Below are 18,281 nucleotides of genomic sequence, written 5' to 3'. Positions count from 1 at the left end.
TTGCGCACCTTGTGCTTCCAATACGTGACATACTATGCTTTAGTTGTAAGTGCAAGTGGTGCGATGCAGCCACTTGTGGTACAAATAACGTATTTACACGATTGTAAGACTATCACTTTTTTTTAATTTGAAAATCTGAAGTGGGGGGGTCGATTTACAATCGAAACCAAAACATGGCACCGCCAAAAAAGTGAGAATTGTAACTACACAACGTAGTTATAATTTTATGTTTGCTCTCTGGTCCTACCCGTAGCTTTTTGCTATCCTGCATGTTTGTTGCTTTTCAGAAGGGTTTTTCAACATTTTTGAGAGTTTTATAGTGCACACAACACTCATAGGGGGGTGTCGATAGTTGATGAAAGCGCCGCTGTTCCATTCGCGGCAGCACCCTCAGAACGGCAGCGCTTTCGGGGAGTATCGGTAGTTCATGGAAGAGCAGACACTGCTCGCGGGTTTCTCTTTCCCTGTTCCGCTTAGCGTTCTCTATAGTTTGACGAAAGGCATTGGTTTGACGCGCTCTACTTGACTGCCGGCTACGTGCTACTTCTATGCTTCCTCAGTCGTCATGAGTACTCCAGGCCCACTAATCATTCGGCACTCATTCACAGCAGCGTTCAAGAGGGCTGCCATCCTTTACGCCGAAGAAACAAATCACTGCGCAGCAGGCCACAAGTTCGATGTTTCTGAACTAGTGGTGCGAGAGTGGCGACTGCAGCGAAGCGAAATTTTCACCTGTGACAGCAAGTGAGGAATTTCCCACGTGCCGAAGTGGACGTTTTCCGGAGCTGTAGGCTAAGCTCGCGGCGTACGTCGCTGGAATGCGTGATCAGTCCCTGCCACTGAAGTGTGACATGGTCATGAAACAAGCCCGGAACTTCGCCTTTTAAGGACCTGCTCCACCGTGAGTACAAGTGGCTGGCAGCAGAAGACGGTTGGTGAAATTACGCCAACCGGACCTGTCAAAAGAGCCTCCCTGACGGCTGCGTGTGGTTGGGTGCATTTGGCGTGGGCTGCTGTTCCACAAGATGTGGTGGTGCGGTCATTTGCCAAATGTGAAATTTCGCAGGACGACGACGCGCTGTGGGACCGTTGCAACAATGACGATGGCAGCACTAGGGAAGACGAGTAGTCCAGTGACCATGTCAGCTACTAATAAAGTTTCGTTATCGAATGCGCCCTCGGGTATGCTCTCTTTATTTTTTTTTCCTGTCACGCGATATGGGGGGGTCGACTTACATTCGAGTTGACTTACAATCGTGTAAATACAGCATATCACTCTGCTCACTTGGAAGTAAATAGGAAGAGATCTCCGACACCTTCCATGTAATAAGTACATAATGCTTTGCGACATAAAAGTATGGACATAATATTATACAAATTACATTATGCATACCTATATCTCTCCCTCATAAGCACCGCACTATTTTTCACTTGCAAATGTGAGTAGTGAGAGAAGTGTATCAAGATAGTCTATGTAGTGTTATGAAACTGAGTACAAAGCAAACAAAGAGGAGGTGTTTTTGATATGTGTGGTGCAATCTAACAATGGGTTTAAACACTAAACCTGGTCCGCACTCCAGCGTTGTTCTCTCTCGTATGCATTCACTTGCTACTAAGCATTACATACAGAACACACAGCAACAGCTAGTGCGCTTGATCGTAAAATTACTACTCAGCTGTCTAACTGATTTTACTTCTACACGTTTACTGGCAAGCTCTTCTTGACACCAAGTATGTGCAGAATCCACAGTTGTTCTTTTTAAGGGGGGGAGAGGGGGGAACTGGTAAAAGAGAAACCTCCCTTTAATGAAAAATTTAACGAAGCTTTCAGCTGTAAATATGGCCTATGGAGGTTTGGCTGCATGGGCTGCCAGCTATAGACTCAGTGCTACACAATGCATGCATTATAAGAGATTGTGGCATCACAGTCACTGTGGCCAGTTTACCAGCGAACCTCACAGTGCATCACAGCAACGATTTGATGGAGTTTTCTTCCCAGGACTGGTATTATTTTAGCAATAGCCCCAGCCCCTTGTCAAGAATATCGCTGAAGCAGCTGCTAAGCCTGCAAACGTGTCGTGCTGCTACGGCATGAGAGTTACATTTTGTATCCCGTGTGGTGTCCCAAATGGAAATCCAGCACAAGTGACCAATTTGAACTGCGAAACACAAAGTAGACAAATGTGACTTATCAGGCCAACATAGAAGCACTCACTTCAACCATCAACAATATGTGAACCTGCTTGCACTGTCAATAAACACACAATTATTCTGCCAATCTTGCTTTACCTCCTTATGGTGTGTATGATGCCAGCATGTGCCTCAATAAAAAGATACACATACTTTATTTGAACTGGCCCCTCTCTCCTACAAAAAAAGTTAATTATTCTCAAAGAATCTCGAAGTCTACCTCTAATCCCACGTTCACAGGTTCGCAAAGATGCTGGTAATGAAATACCCTATTGCAGAGTGATGCAGCGAATGATGTCGACAGCACTGCACAATATTTAAGAGGCAAAGCATTGTCATTCCACATCCCACAAAAGCCTGTGCATTAGTGTCATGATGTCCTCGTAAGTGCTCAGATATTGCTTTTTTGTCAATTAACTGCCCAAATTACATTGGCCCAACATTGTGAAACTTACTTTAAAGGATAATTGCTTTGTGCTCTTGCACATATCAAAAGCCAAAGGTTATCTAAAGCTTGCTTTTTATTGATTCTAGTCTTCTAAACAGAAGTTACATTTTAATATCTTCCCTTAAAAAACTAAAAAAACCCTTTCAATGTCTTTTTCTTTTTTTTACATAACCCACTGGGCTTTCAAGCAGGAAGTTTTTTCAGAAAATTTATCTAACTTGGGAACTTGCAGCACCACTTATCTGCAGTTTCACCAAAGCAGGTCAGCTGTTGGCAAGGCAGTATCTAATACAGTCAAACCCAGATATTATATCACACTCGAAGGGGATTGCGAAATAGGTACAATATATGGATTATTCTAAATATCAAATATGCTTGAAACCTCCGCGCATCTCTCAAGTTTCTCAAGATCATCAAAAGAAGGAATTTGCCGATTCATTTCACCAAGGGCATGTTCAACATAGAAAAGTTAACTTAATTCTTGCATACAAGTTCCGCAAGTTGCTTGCACTGACACTAATATGAAAGTCCCTCGCACATATACTGAGCGCAACGCTAACTCTAAAAGCCTACTGTGATGCGCCTCATGCGCGTCAGAGTGCTTGTTGCGCGTTTTCTTGGGGATAAGGTACCTAGAAATGAATGCAGTGCAGAAGCAACCAGCCTGTATGGATGTGCACCTTGCTGCCATCAGCGCACTTATACTGCCAATTGCGCGTGAACGTGCCCAGCTGCATGTTCATTACACTATACACCGATTAAGGCCAGTCTGGCCAATTGTCATAATCAGCAACTAGTCAACCAGGCAGTTGTGTCAAGTTCTGCCGTGGAACTGGTAGTTGTGTCATGAAAACCTAAAATGCCATTCACAAAATACTGTTTCTACGAGACAAAACCCAGGGGCACAGACATGCCCAGTTCAATCGGCATCCCCATGCCTGGAGCTACTTAGTCAAAAAATAGAATGTCATCCATGCTTTGTTGTGGAATGCATATCAGACTGGGAAGCTTTTTGCATCATTGAAGAAGCACGGCGATCTGCCTTTGCCAAAACAGACGCAGTCTGCACGAGCCATCCATGTGCGAGTGAGCAAGACAGACACACACCCTGCTCATTTTGTCTCTCCGGCATGTACTGCCCTTCAGAGCCAATGTCTTGTTTGAAAGCATATGCCAGAACACTGCCATTTTGAATTCGTCGGCATTAAATAATTTCGATGGCGTGAAAAGTGATTGCACTCCCATTAGTAGCACGCTTGCAGGGACGCAGCGATACAGGAGTAGTACGACTTTCCCTACTTTTACACAGGATTTTTAAGGGGATAATTAGTGCATTCAATATAGACAATAATTTGGTGTACCCAGGTTCAATACATCTGAGCTCAACTGTACCTTCACTTGACTGTATTTAAAACTGCTTCTCCTAGCAGATTTGTCAAAAATTCTCACCTGGTGCTGTAACGGTCGCTCCTGCGGTCTGACCGCCGATCCTTCCACTCATCATCACTTTCCTGCCCCCTCCACTGGTCCCGCCGATCGTGGTAGCGGTCACCTCTCCGGTCTGATTTGCGATAGTCGTCCCTAAGCTCCTCACGCCTATCTCCTCTCCGGTCTTCATACTGGTCATCCTTTTTGTCGCCCCTTCTGTCATCATGGTAGTCGTCTCTCCTTTTCCGATCCTCCCCAACACCACTTCTACCGCCTCCTTTCCTGAACTCATCGCGGTCTTCTTTCGAAGCATCTCGTCGATCATCTGCCCGATCATAGTAACGGTCCCTTTTCCGGTCCTGGTCATCCCTGAAATCTGCTCTGCCACCTCGCCTGTTATCCCGTTCAAAGTCGTCTCGACTTCCCTTCCAATCTGGGCTTTCAGCATCACTGCCCCAGTTCCTTGCTGGCCTCGAGTCACGAGAATCCCTGTAGTCCCTTGATTCCCTAAAATCCCTATCATCTTGCTTTTCTTTCCGTGGTTCCTCTTGCCGTACACGTGATTCGCTGCCCTTGTCACCAGTTTCCTTTGCGTCATGTTTAGGGTGTGCCAGAACAGCGCTAACATTGATAGTGTCATGGTGAGGGGAGAGATGACCAGTTGGTGTGGATGTCGCATTAGGTCGCAACCCCGCCAAGCTTTCCTTCACTTCCGCAGCACGAGTTGCTGTGACAACCGGCTGAAAAGAAAAATTACTTTCTTTGCAGAAAAGCAAAAGACACTTTCCTGCACAGACCATGTTACAAGACAAGCGGACAAACACATCACATATGCCCCTGACACAGAAGCTTCCTACAGTGGCTTGATACTGTATTTACTCACATAATGATCGCACTTTTTTGTCAAAAAATTGATGCAAATTCAGGGGTGCGATCATTACGCGAGTTAAATTTTCCACTAAATTAAAACAAAAAAATTTTTCATCCCGCATTTGCTGCGGGATGACAACAGGTCAACAAACAGGTGGCTGCTGTTGTAACAGTGCGGGACACCAAAACAAAAATGGCGGCCAGCGGAGCAAGCCAAATGCGCCGAACACAATTTTTTTTCTTCTCGTGAGTACATTACGTGCATTGAAACAGTTTCTTCCTTATCAGGAATGAATAATATCGTTAATATCGGCAAGTTTGTGGCAATAACGTAGCCATGTCGACTTTGAAGGGACAGAAACAGAGATGGGCATGCTTAGCTGCCCATGACATAGAAACACATGGCGGGCATGCTGCTGAAACTGCGGCATTTGTCTTCACCACTGTTTTAATACGGCATGTTGCCGCTAAGGGTGATCGAATATCTTAGCTGTGTTAAAAGCGTCGACGTATGAATAGGGTACACTTCTAATGTATCAGTTTAAACATAGTCACTATCGTTGCCGCTCGAGATTTGTTGCGTGCCCATGAGTGTAGACGAGAAGCATCAAAAGACGCCTTTTTGTTATTGTTGACCACAACCATTATAAAGCCTACAAATAATAAAGCCAAGGCAAGTTTGGTTATACCTTTCTTTCTTTCATGGAAGTGCGAAAAGTGATGAAAGGAATGAAATGGGGCCCCTGCTTAAGAATTTTTGGTGCGTGCAGACTGCTTGGTATGTCTCGAAAGGTTACTCACGTAGCATTCGACAGCATTCAACAGATGGTAAGCGCGATCATCATTAGCGAGACTTAGCACACAACATACCGCTACAGCAAGTTCAGGGTGCGATCATTACACGGGAAAGAAAAAAAATAGAATTTTGCAGGGGTGCAATCGTTACGCGAGTACTATCATTATGCAAATAAATATGGTGTATTAGTGCTGCATACTTTAAACATATTAAGTATATTGTACTTTCAGTACTATACATCTTTCCTCTGGCAATTGCAGATTCCTTTCAAGACAAAAATAAATTTTTCACCTAATAAAGTCGCATACAAGAGTGCAAATCAAATACGTATAAGAAACAAAATGGGCAGGATGAAAGCAAAAATCAGTCACAGCACATTTTGTGAGGTTGCATCATAATAACTTCACTGCAAATGGACATTATGTTGCCTAACATGACATTTTTGCAGGAAGACAGGCCAGAACCATAAATAAATGAACACTACAGTGTGATACCTCTTGTAACAAGAGTAGCTATTTTTACATCCTACAAGAGATAATTTTTCTTACTTTAAATTTCCCACGTCTACTCCTTCTCTAAAAAAAAGCAAAATCACACAAAAAAACTTCAACATCTAGCAGAGTGAAATAGCAGTCTCTCATTGGCCTTTCCTGGCATGTGGTGTCAGGTCTGCCTCATGATATAGTGCAGGAGTTTGAACTTTCTTTTTATTTAATTTTTGTGTTTTATGTGCCAATACCATGGTATAACTAAGAGGCACGCCATAGGGGGGAACTACACATTAATTTGGCCACCTAGAGCTCTTTAATGTGCACCCAATGCACGATACACGGACATTTTTGCATTTTGTCTCCATCGAAATGCGGCCACTATGGCTGGGATTTGATCCTGCACCTTTGGCCTTAGATGCACAATGCCAAAGCCCCTACGCCACTGCAGTGGGTTGCAAGTGATTCTGTGGGCAGGACAGGCCGTGTCATATTTCAGATGTTTTTCTTCTTCCAATATTGTGCAGAGGATATCAATTAACAATTATTGTCCAAGTGGGGAACAGTACATCCCTGCATGGCAATTTCAGCATTGAATACTACGATGCTAGGAGTAATGTCTACGAGCACAGGCTAAGCATTTCATGGGCATCTGCAGTTGCAATTTGTTCAATGGATGCATGACAGTGCTGCAACAATTCCACAATGTTTTGTAAAAAATTGTTCTGGCAAAGTGCAGTCTGCTGCACTGCCTAGCTTGTCGAGTATGACTGCTATTGATGATACCTAATCCATGAACACAAGTTAACATGAGTTAGACACATCTGCAACATCCTTTTGTTATGGCAGAGGTGCCCCATGTGTTTACCTCTCTAGTCTATGGCTTCACTCCATTCCACACCAGCAAAAAGGTCAAGGGAAGTACAGTCAACAACCGAATTTTCGGACGCCCAAATTTTCGGACATGCCTGATATTTCGGACGTCTTCGCGGCACCGCCACGAGCCCCATAGAATCAATGTGTAAGGACATCTGAAGTTTCGGACACTCGAACCCCCCGCCGTCCAATTTTCCGGACTTTTTGACGCGATGGAAGGTCCTTTGGCTCCTCGCGCAGCGCCCTTGCGAAAAAATCGACTTGCAGCCGAAGCATATCACCACTTTGAACCACAACGAGTTGAATCTAGCCGTCACACACCGATTTGGTCTGGCCACACTGGCTATTTTCATCGCCGCAAATGGCCGCACTTCCGCCTCCGGCGGAGTTTCCGGAGCGGCGATATTTCGTTTGTTTGCGCAGGCCACGTTTTGGCTAGCGTGGTGTGTGGTTGTGCTGTTGTGTCAAGTGTGCTGTGCGACGCTAGGCCTAGGTGCTTCGACGCTCGTCAGCAAACTCCACTGTTCGCAACTTGAGGATTTCGCTTGCCTTCGATGGCCCCCACTCCGTCTTCGTCATCCTCGCCGACGGCATCGAAGCGCGGAAACCAGTACCGTACCCACGGAAATAACTTTTGAACAGTTTGTTGACGCTGACAACGAGCTCAACTTCTGCGCAGAACTGACTGACGAGGGAATAGTCTGTCAGGTTGTGGGGGATTCAGAAGACTCCGATGTTGAAAATGAGGAGCCAATGCCTGCGCCGCCTACAAGCGCCGAGTTGAGGCGAGCACTGTTGACTCTTTCATCGGTGTACAGTGCTGACATGACCCTTGCTCAGATCGAGGCGAATATGATCGCATGCAACCGGAACGCCGCCCAAACAACAATCAACAAGTTCTTCAAGCCACTGCAGCAATAAGACTGGCTGCCCGACGATGCACATGTACATAATAAACCGGCAGTCGGCTACATACAGAGCTTTTAAACGCCTCTTCTTATAGCACCTTCATTATGCTTTGGCAGGGCTTCGGAAGCCCGGTATTTCGCCCTTTACCTCTAGATCTGAGGAAAAAAAAAAAAGAAAAAGAAAAGGTGAGTTTTTTTGCATGCATTAATTTTTTCGAACTGCCTGAATTTTCTGACGTTTTTACGTTCCCTAGAGGGTCCGAAAAATCGGTCGTTGACTGTAACTTATTAATACACAGCCTGCACAGAAATTTTTGTTGGTCCAAGTTGTGGCAGTGAATGCGCTAAGGCACACGGCAAAGTGTACCTGCAACTTATACTTCGGGTCAGGCTATACATAAAATGTGGATTGGTTGCAGGGCTGCTTCTAACTGCGTACAAAGTACAAAAGTGACAAAAGGGCAGGGAAAAAAAAAAAAGGGTGGAGGGGAAGTGGTGGATCCTAAACTAGGACACAGAACCTCAAACACTGGAGCTGTTTTTCTTAGAAAATATTTTGCTGCCTAAACACACTCAAGACCAATTCTCCAGAACAGGTATGTACCACTCTGACACTGGGTTGCATGAAAAAATCTAAATAGGGGGACGACAAAGCTGATGTGAGAAAACTAATGGTGGGGAGGCCAGTGCCCCTCCCCACCACCTTCCTCCTTCCCGCTTCTGATTGTGTTCACTCTAACTGCTTCCTGGGCACTCCAATCGCGTGCAACAAACTGCGGCTGTTGGCGTTAAAGAATGGCACTGCTATAACAACTGCAAAGAGGGGTCACGGGTGGCAAGCGATATGCGAGCACCACCGAGTCACTGCTTTGGTGGCTCCAAAAGGGGCCTTTTAAAAAATGCGAGAAGGTTGCCGCGACAGCCTGTCAGCTTGAGAAATCCAGAAGAAACGCTGAGGCGAGACCGATACCAGCATCTCGCCACATACTTCCCACTGGCTTGGATGAGAAAATAAATGAAAATGAAAATAAATGAAACACAACTGTATGCATCGCATTTGATTGTACAGAATTTAAATAACTGTCTTAATAGAACTTGATTTCACATAGATTCCTACACAATTTTCTTTTATCTGTCTGAAGAGGCGTACTCGAGTCAGGCTGCATGCAATGACCCTTAATATTACAAAGAACTCAATCTAAAGTTTTTGGTGCGGCATTTCATTTTTGTGGGGGTTGCTGATCCAGACAATACACGAATGAATGCAAGCTATGAAGTGCCACACAGAAATATGATAACTACCCAGGAGAAACTTAAGGACTCACTCCCAGATGAATAAGCCTTCTAAGATATTGATCACTCCGTGGTCTCACACGGCTCATAAGAATAAAATGTTGCAGGCGAAAAAACTAAAAATAATAATAAAAGCACAACAATAATAATCCTGCTGTTTTATTCTACAAAAATAACCAATACAACTGATGTTCGGTTACAATAGGCTCAGAAATAAACTTCACCATCTTCACGTATTGGCCTAAAAATGCACCAGCAAGCTTTTTTGTTGAGCATGCGACCAGCAATCCCACAGGCATCATCTAGCTACAATAGATAAAGACCTTTTCCTGGCGACATTACCTGAGGATGGTCTCCATCAGTGCTTCCTGAAGGTTCGGTTCTCTCCGGTAGTGTTGAGTCGACAAGCAGGGGGCTCGGTGCAAGCGTTGTTGCCACCTGCAAGCACGACATCCCACAGCAAAACACTCCCTTTCGGATGAACAGAGGACAATAAGGTGTAGTTGGCTCAACACACACAGCCATATCTGCTTGCCTCATGGCCTCATGGCCAGTGTGGACATGCTATCTCATTGTTTCACATTCTTTTGGAGCGCTATTCCTAAGCCTATTTTATTACATACCAAAGCTGTGAACTTGTTTCATTAACCAATCGCCTACATTGTAAACAGTGACACAGCAGAAGTTCTCTCTATGCTCCATGGAATGCACACACTTCCAGTGAGGCTTGGGTTTTACTTAAAAATGGTGACAGATTTCGAACAACTATCATGTTGCAGGTAGCTTTCACAACTAATCAATTAATAGCACATTTACTTACTTTTCCTACATTTCTTTTTTTCATATTACTAGCCGCAACTGCACTTAACATTCTTACATATAGTACTTTGTACAGAAGGTCCCATTACAGCCTTAATTTCAGGACCACTTCCTGTATATCATTAGATTGTAACACACCTTTACGTTAATAAATTTGATCCCAATTCTGAAAGAAAAAGAGGAGGCACGGTGACTCTCACCCTCAGTGGAGGTGGTGCAATGGTACCTCTCCCAGTTCCCTCTTCCCTACCCAGGGGGCTTTGACGCATCAAAGGAGGAGCCACCATCCTTGGGATGTGAGCTTGACAGTGGCCATCCGGCGGTGCCACTTCTTCAGTGGCAGTGGGAGCTGAAGCACTGGTCAAAGGACTGGATGACTGCTCCACCATCTCATTCGACTGTGCTCTAAATAGGGAGATAATGTGATAAGCATTGAGTTAGCAAGATAAAATACCCGACCAATGCTACACTAATTGCTACCTTTATTTGCTGGTCAACCAGAACATCCCCTGCTCTCTAAACATCCCCATAGGTCCCGCTGTGCCTGTATCTATGTAACGTAACATTTCTCCCACCACTTACCCAGAGAGGGAGCTCGCACGTGAAGCCGGCCGATCGTGCGGAATAGGTGGCGCTGCTGGTGCTAGGGTCACGAGAGGTTGCATGTCAGGTGCATCAAGCAGCGTCAGGCCCGTGCCGACAGAGCCCGCTGTAGTTGGTGACAGTGGTGCCACACCTTGCCTGTGGTGGAGGTGGTGGTGACGCAGCGAGGCATGTCGTGCAACCTCATCTGGTGGTAGCAGTTCCAAGTTGTCAGGTGGAATGTGCAACTGAGCTGCATTCTGCTGCATCAGAGCTGATACAGAGCAGGGCAACATCAGGGCCAGCACAGAAACGAAAGCAAAGTAAGCAAAGTACCCGATAAAATCGGGCAATCTGCCGTGATTGGGTTGAGCACAGTAGCTGTCTACTTCTATTAGCAATCATGAGATGGCTTCAAGAGTGGGATAAGGCATAAAAATTATCTATGCTTTGAGAGAGTAACCACAGTTGTAATGTTTAATATAGTTTTACTTAAGGGACTTGCTACTTGGCTAGACAACAGGTTACTTGCAGGACATGCTAATGTGGTGGACATTTTTCAAGACACACACTGCCATGATGAATTCCTTGAGGAACTGAACAGTTGAAGGCTCTTCATTTAGATTCCTATAACAGCACTGCACTTCCATTCGGGTGAACTGCTGGTAAGACTAACAGATTTTTGAAGGACTCGAACAGGGCCAAGGTTCACAGGAAGATTGGTTGAAATTATCAACGAGTGGCTGAAAAAGAGCCAACTGGAGCCAACTTTTTAACAAGGGGTCTCATGTTCCTCAGGACCCTGACCTCAGGGCCCTAATAAAGGCAAGTCCCTTTGTCGAAATGTTCGCGCCAGTTGGCTCTTATTTGACCACAGTTGATTCGTGGTATGAAAGATACACATTATGCTGAAACCAGAGCATGCCCCAAAGTTCAGTACAAAGCCACTTGCTTATCTGGCAACCGGTGCCACAATTCAAATCAAAGTGTGAAATGTATTTGCAGCATAGTGCATTCTTAACACTTCAATGTTAACTCGGGGTACCTAATGTTCAGAAACTGCTAAAAAAGCAGTTAATATTACACAAGAAAAATGTATAGTGGTGCGGAGCAAGCAAAACGGTATACATGTGACAGGTGGAAAAAGCACAAGAAATTATATACAGGGTGTTTCAGCAAACATTTAAAACATTTTTTAAAGGTTGCCTGTGGTAGATGGCTCAATTCTAGTTCATGAGCCCGTCTACTCGGAGCGGCGGATACTACCTGCAAAAAAAAATTGATATGCAAAATCGACTAATTAATAATAATTCACTAACTATTTAGCTAATTATCTTGTGACCCATATTACTATTTATACATTCTAGCCATGGAGTGCGCAAGGCGGATCCACTTGGAACGGATTCTCAGGACACCAGTTTTGAGATAAAAATTCCCTAACTTTGCAGAGAAATGCATTGACGTTCCAGTTACTTGTGTGCTTCAGTGCATGAAACGACGTTTTGTTAACAAATTAACTGGAATGCCAATGCATTTCTCTGCAAAGTTCGGGAATTTAAATCTCAAAACTGGCATCACATTGAAAATTCATTCCAAGTGGATCCGCCTTGTGCACTCCATGGCTAGAATTTGTAAATAGTAATACGGGTCACAAGATAATTAGCTAAATGGTTAATTAGTGAATTATTAATTAGTCGAATTTGCATATCAATTTTTTTGCAAGTATTGTCTGCCACTTCCGAGTAGACCAGCTCATGAACTAGAATGGTGATTGATATCTGCCACAGGCAAATTTTAAAGATTTTTAAAAGTGTTCGCTGAAACACCCTCTATATTTATATACAGGGTGTCCCAGCTAACTTGGACCAACATTTTAAAAATACCCAAGAGCTCTAGAGAAATTGTACTGACTGCATAGCAGCCGTTGTCGTATGTACTTACGGCCAGTATTTTTTTCATCACGAGGTATTACTTAATTACTTTTAATTAGTGAACTTTTAAATTGTTGCTTGAATCGCACACATATCAATTACAAAGTTGTAGGGCACCTTAAATAACCTCCGAATCAAGCATTTATTTCGTGCTGAAGTGGTCCTGGTTGTAACAAAAGCCCGCGAAATAGATGCGCACTTGCACGTCGCTACTCAAGCGCCTACAAGCAACCATTGAAAGATATACAGCTGCATTCTCCTATCGCCGCATCATACAAGGCTCCACTACACTTATCAATGCGTCAGCGGCATGTTCTCTTGATGCCGCGACCATCACATAACGTGACGCCCTTTATCAAGCTGCCGCCGCTAGTAAAGCCGTGTATCCGTGGCTATTCACTTGGGAGTGCTTGAGTAGAGGCGCACGAGCGCGTATCTATTTCGTATTTTGGATGTTACGCGTGCTTTTGTTTTTTCTTGGAAAAACCAACCAGACAAAGCTGAGCATTAAACAAATGCTTGATTCGGAGGTTAATTAAAGTGCCCTACAACTTTGTAATTTATATGTTTGCGATTCAAGCAATAATTAAAAAGTTCACTAATTAAAAGTAATTAAGTAATACTTCGTGATGAACAAAAATACTGGCCGTAAGTACATACGACTACGGTTACTAGACAGTCAGTACGATTTCTCTGGAGCTCTTTGGTATTTTTAAATCTTGGTCCAAGTTAGCTGGGACACCCTGTATAATCCATCAAAGGCAAAAGAAAAACAACATGGGAAGTTTTACACAATGAAAATTACCAAATGCCATGAACAATGGCTACACATTCAATTTTGAGCTGACCCAAAGAAGACAGTTGATCAGCTACAGTGTTAGATAATCCAATATGACTACATCTGTCAAATATGGCAGGGAATGCAAAGGAGGTAAGTGTAAGTAGCGGCAAGTATTTGAACAGTTAATTGAAATCTGCCAAAAGATGTGCTTTTACTGAAGCATCTGCTAAATCATGGAACACAAAAAGCATGAACTGGCACATGCACATTTACTACAACCACAGCATGCTGTACCAGGAATGCAGAGAGTATTCGAAAAAAGATGAAAGGGTCTGGTTAACAAAATAAAAGATGAGACTGTGTGACTAGCAATGATGATGAAAGCAGTGAGAGCATAGATAGACAAAGTATGGAATGGAAAATCAAACTGAGGTACCAAGGAAATGAATACTACACTGATGTATTGGGACCAACAATCAGGGAGCGAACAAAAAACTGAAAACTTTAAAGAATTATGTTTGGTTGAGTCATCATAACTAAGGCATGTCATTAACTGAGAAAGAAGAAATAATTTGCCAAAAAAAAAAGAACAGATTGTATTTACCTTTATGTTTCCTACAACAATAATGCTTTCTAAGTCAGCCTTCGGAAACTTTCCAATGACTTACATTAAGCACAGAGATACACTAATGACATGACTCAAATGAATCGCAGATCACATGTGGGACATCATGTAAGCAATTCTAATAATCTGTACCTGATGCTACAGAACGAAGCTATAGTTTGGAATTCACTTTTTCTTGAATGATCTTACGAATTGCTGGCAAATTATGATTTTTTTTTTTTAGTTTGAGCACCTTTATTTTTTCTTGCCCATATTAATAAAAGTGAGAGTGTAGGCTTTTATTCTAATTAAATAAAAGTGCATTACAAGGACCGAGAAAAAATTACTGTACTAAAATCAAACAATTTCAAGTTGCTTAAAAAAATTGTAGTCAAATTACTGTTAGTCTGCAGTCATGTTCCTAAACAGAGCATAACCAACCACTCCATCAGAGCCACTCACTAAAGCTGACACTTGACACGGAGTCCTTCACATTTCTAGTCAAGCTGCTGCCATCAATATGCCCAAATGAGTTCCAATGAGCCTTTTTGTGATGCCAAACTTCCTAAAGGACTTCATCATAACATCAGCTTGACTATCAACAGCCAACATTTCAATGCAACGAGGATGGCATGCAAATTTGTTTTGGCCTGTTACATCCTGGAATGAGGAACAAGATTTTAGGAAATTGGGTATTCCACACTGAAGCAGATGCCACAAGCCATTGCACAAGCCATTGCACAAGGCACAAGTGCCACAGCTCTTGCTGCATTACACCTCAGCTTGAAAGAAATGCAACACATCACTGGTGCTGCAAGCACCACTTTGATGATCACACCACGGTGATTTTCAAGCCAAAAAAAAAAAAATTATGTCAAGGCAAACTTAAGAGAAGCAATAAATCAGTTTAAACTGATGGGAATTCTTTCAACACTAATTTGGTTAATTTCTTGGCAAGAGGTTGATTACTTGAGGAGAAAATAAAAGGCAAACTTCTATTCCTTGAATTTTGCTTCGAAATCCTAGCGCTGAGGCCTCAGTGAGATGTCACGGATTTCAAAGTATTTTATCGTATTTGGGCCATTCTGGCACAGAAAAATTCTCAAAGCTTGCAAAGCTTTGTCCTTGGCTCTTTTAACATAGTACAATGTAGTTCATCTTACTGATTAAAAAAAAATCTGCCAAAACTATTGAGGGATGACTGTCTAAGTGATAGCTCCATGGTGCAACCCTGCTGGGATGTCCAGCTGTGCGTGATGTGAGCATGTGTGTAACAACAATGTCAAGATGACATACGACTATGGCATGACAACAGTGTAACAGCAGCAACATGACAAAGACGACATGATGGCAACGAAGTGAATGCACAACAATGGTGGCAGGATGGTCCAACAACGACGGTGTAACGACGATGGAGATGACAGCACAATGACGACGTCAGTTGTGACGATGTAATGACAGTGTGACAATAGCAGCACAATGAAGATGGCATAAAGACAACGAAACGACTACAGCATGATGAAGACAGCATGATGACAACGGAATGACTACAGCATGAATGTGAAGGCAGGGGCACAACGATGGCACAAAGGCCATGAAACGACGACAGCATGACAAAGATAGTATGGTGACAACACTGCGATGACAGTGTTATCATGACAGCAGACATGACGACGACAGCAGAGTGCCTGCATGAGATGTGTGGCAATAGAGGCCAAACACTACAACCATGAAAACAAGCGAAAGAGCCAAAGAACCAAAGACAGGGTGTCTACAAAGTTGACATTTCCAAATTCCCTGAGTTTTCAAGGTTTTCCCTGAGTGCCTTTGCAAAATTTCCTGAGTGACACAGAACTTTGTTCCATGTCAAGACTGGCCGACGCCATGTCGCCCGATGCTATCACTCTCTAGTAAGCAGGTTAAAAAATAAAAAATTACTTAATCCAGTTTTTTTTTCCGTTTTATTTCCTTAAAGACCCCCTTTGGGGTATTACATAAGGAGCACGTAAGGGTACGCTTGAACAGTAAGGAGTAGCGTTTATATTATTCAAAAAGAAAACAGAAGGGATGGGTTAGTAAAACACACAGCAAATAAAATATCTTCGAAAAAAATTGTAACACCTATTTCAAATCAAATCAAACATATTCAAATACAAATAAAAAGGAGATGCATACAGAAACAAATGTTTTCGAATACGAGCTATTTCTGGCAACTGATAGTGAGCTCAATAGTATGAGGCCCGAACTTTGCCACAAGTGAGATTCTCTCTCAGCACCTGGAAAGTCAACCTCAACTGTCCTGACATATTCTCAGCCTATGCACAATGCCTCAGCATTGCGTTTCACTGCTTTAAAGAGTTTATTTTGGCTTGAATGAGGGACACCTACATTTCGGCGTCAGCCAACACTTTGTGTTTTGAGCTCAAGCTCCTTCAAAGAAGCGGTGGCACACTTCCTTTCCCGTTTATTCCTCAATGCGTCGGTCCTTTCTGTTCTCGTCCTCCTTCCCCTGCACATTCGTCCTATGGACCATTTGAAACATCCTCTTGGCTAGTTGTACAGTCAACGTCCAATTTTTCGGTCTCCCTAGGGGCCACGAAACCTTCCAAAAAATCGGGCAGTCTGAAAAAATTAATGCATGTATTTTACTGTCCTTAAGGGCTCAAACTGCCACAGGTATGTCTGAAAAAGTTCTGAAGGCTTGCCAGTACCCTTATTAGGCATATCGATCCTCATAATGTGACAGGAGACGGCAGGTGCACGCATGTATAATTGAGGAATACATACTGGGTCCCGGGACAATTGGCCCTTCCCACACGTGTTAAGCTTCACCGCAATACTTTGCGTATGTTTCACCGCGTAACATTGGTCTATTGAGGCGAAGCTCACTTTCGGAAACCGGCATAATGCAACGCGTTATGCTTTCCGAGCTTCGAAGGCATTGGCAAGGCTTACAAAGGATAACAGCCGGCGAATTGCTAACAGTAGCGAACTTCGAAGTAGCTAGGCCTAGCGTTGCCGCGGTGGTGGCTACGGCTGCCAGCGGATCTGCATGGGAGAGTGCCGCTTCGAGGCGGCGAGATAATCGCGGTAGTAGCTTTGATTATTGCCATTTCGGGCATGTGGTCATGGCAAGAAGTCTGGAAAAGCAGACTGTGAAGAGTTCTTGGAACCGAAATTTCATACGTTCTTATACATTGACTCTATCACGTATGTGGTGGTGCCGCGAAGCCGCCCGAATTGTCGGGCATTTCCCAAAAATTGGGCGTTCGGAAAATCGGTCCGACTGTACACTGGCAACTCCTCCAAAGAAGGACACGGCATCAAAGACAATTCGTTACGATTCCTCCCTGTTACTCGAGCCAGCATTAGCGCGACTTTTGTTCCCTTTCAATAAATTTATGGCTAATTTTCCCTGATAGAAGCACAAATTTCCTGAGCTATTCCTTGAGTATTTCCAGACTATTCAAAATCCTTGAGAATTCCCGGTTTTCCAGATTTTCCCGGTTGGTAGACACCCTGAAAAGAAAGCTATCACTTCAAAATTAACTAGGCTCAAGCAGGCGCCGTCGAAATCCCTACCATCATAGTTAGTTGGGCTGCAATTGTGCAGACAGTTCGCTTCCCAAAAGTTCACTTTCACTTTTACATCACAAAGTAGGCGGTACACAAAATTTGTGAGAACGGAAGGGAGAGCACCGCCAACAGACAAGCGAGAGCAACCCAGGAAGCTTGCATCGACAATTTTGGCTTCAACTGGAGGCTATACATAACAGCACAACGTTTCTGAGCATAAAAAAATAAAGATGTTATACTGAAAACTTTCTTTTACTCTCACAACATATAGTCTGCACAGCAAAAGTTGTGCGTAAGTTTTCAAACAATTTAATAGCTTTATTATTTTTCTTGCTACCACGCGAGGACAGCGTCATTTGTCGTTTGTTGCATGTTGTTTGCTACTGCATGTTCACAGGTCTATTCCATTTGCCTTGCACTTCTTGAACAAGTCCCCACGAGTGCAGTCCCAGTTCTTGCTCATGTGGAATTGGCAAGGCACCACCTGCACAACCGCTGCACTATCTTTCAGATGAAGCCTGCACTGAGCAACGAATAGCGACGTGCATCTGCCGTCATGCTGAACTGGTGAAACTAAGAGCAAAGTGTGGCACCTCATGAACTCATTCAGTAAGTGCAGACGATTTGAATGGACCTCACATTTTGTCCACTCTTCCGTCATGTTTTCACATACGAACGTTTACTTGGGCCT

At 43.6% G+C, this 18,281-nt stretch overlaps 1 protein-coding gene across 4 annotated transcripts in view; it reads right to left on the bottom strand.

Annotated features, from left to right (window-relative positions):
• Positions 1-18,281, bottom strand: part of LOC126516508 (uncharacterized) — a 222,000-nt gene that overhangs the window by 142,576 nt on the left and 61,143 nt on the right. For all 4 annotated transcript variants that reach the window (XM_055063962.2, XM_055063965.2, XM_055063963.2 and 1 more), the window contains exons 11-14: positions 10,699-10,972; positions 10,317-10,521; positions 9,640-9,735; positions 4,088-4,806 (exon numbers count right to left, since the gene is read on the bottom strand). In XM_055063962.2, coding sequence (XP_054919937.1) covers positions 4,088-4,806; positions 9,640-9,735; positions 10,317-10,521; positions 10,699-10,972 — 1,294 coding nt within the window. The remainder of the gene's footprint in view (positions 1-4,087; positions 4,807-9,639; positions 9,736-10,316; positions 10,522-10,698; positions 10,973-18,281) is intronic.

Source organism: Dermacentor andersoni, chromosome 1, assembly GCF_023375885.2.
Source record: "Dermacentor andersoni chromosome 1, qqDerAnde1_hic_scaffold, whole genome shotgun sequence".
Classification (NCBI taxonomy): domain Eukaryota; kingdom Metazoa; phylum Arthropoda; class Arachnida; order Ixodida; family Ixodidae; genus Dermacentor; species Dermacentor andersoni.
The sequence above is the reverse complement of the archived record's forward strand: the minus strand, read 5'-3'. Positions and strand labels throughout refer to the sequence as shown.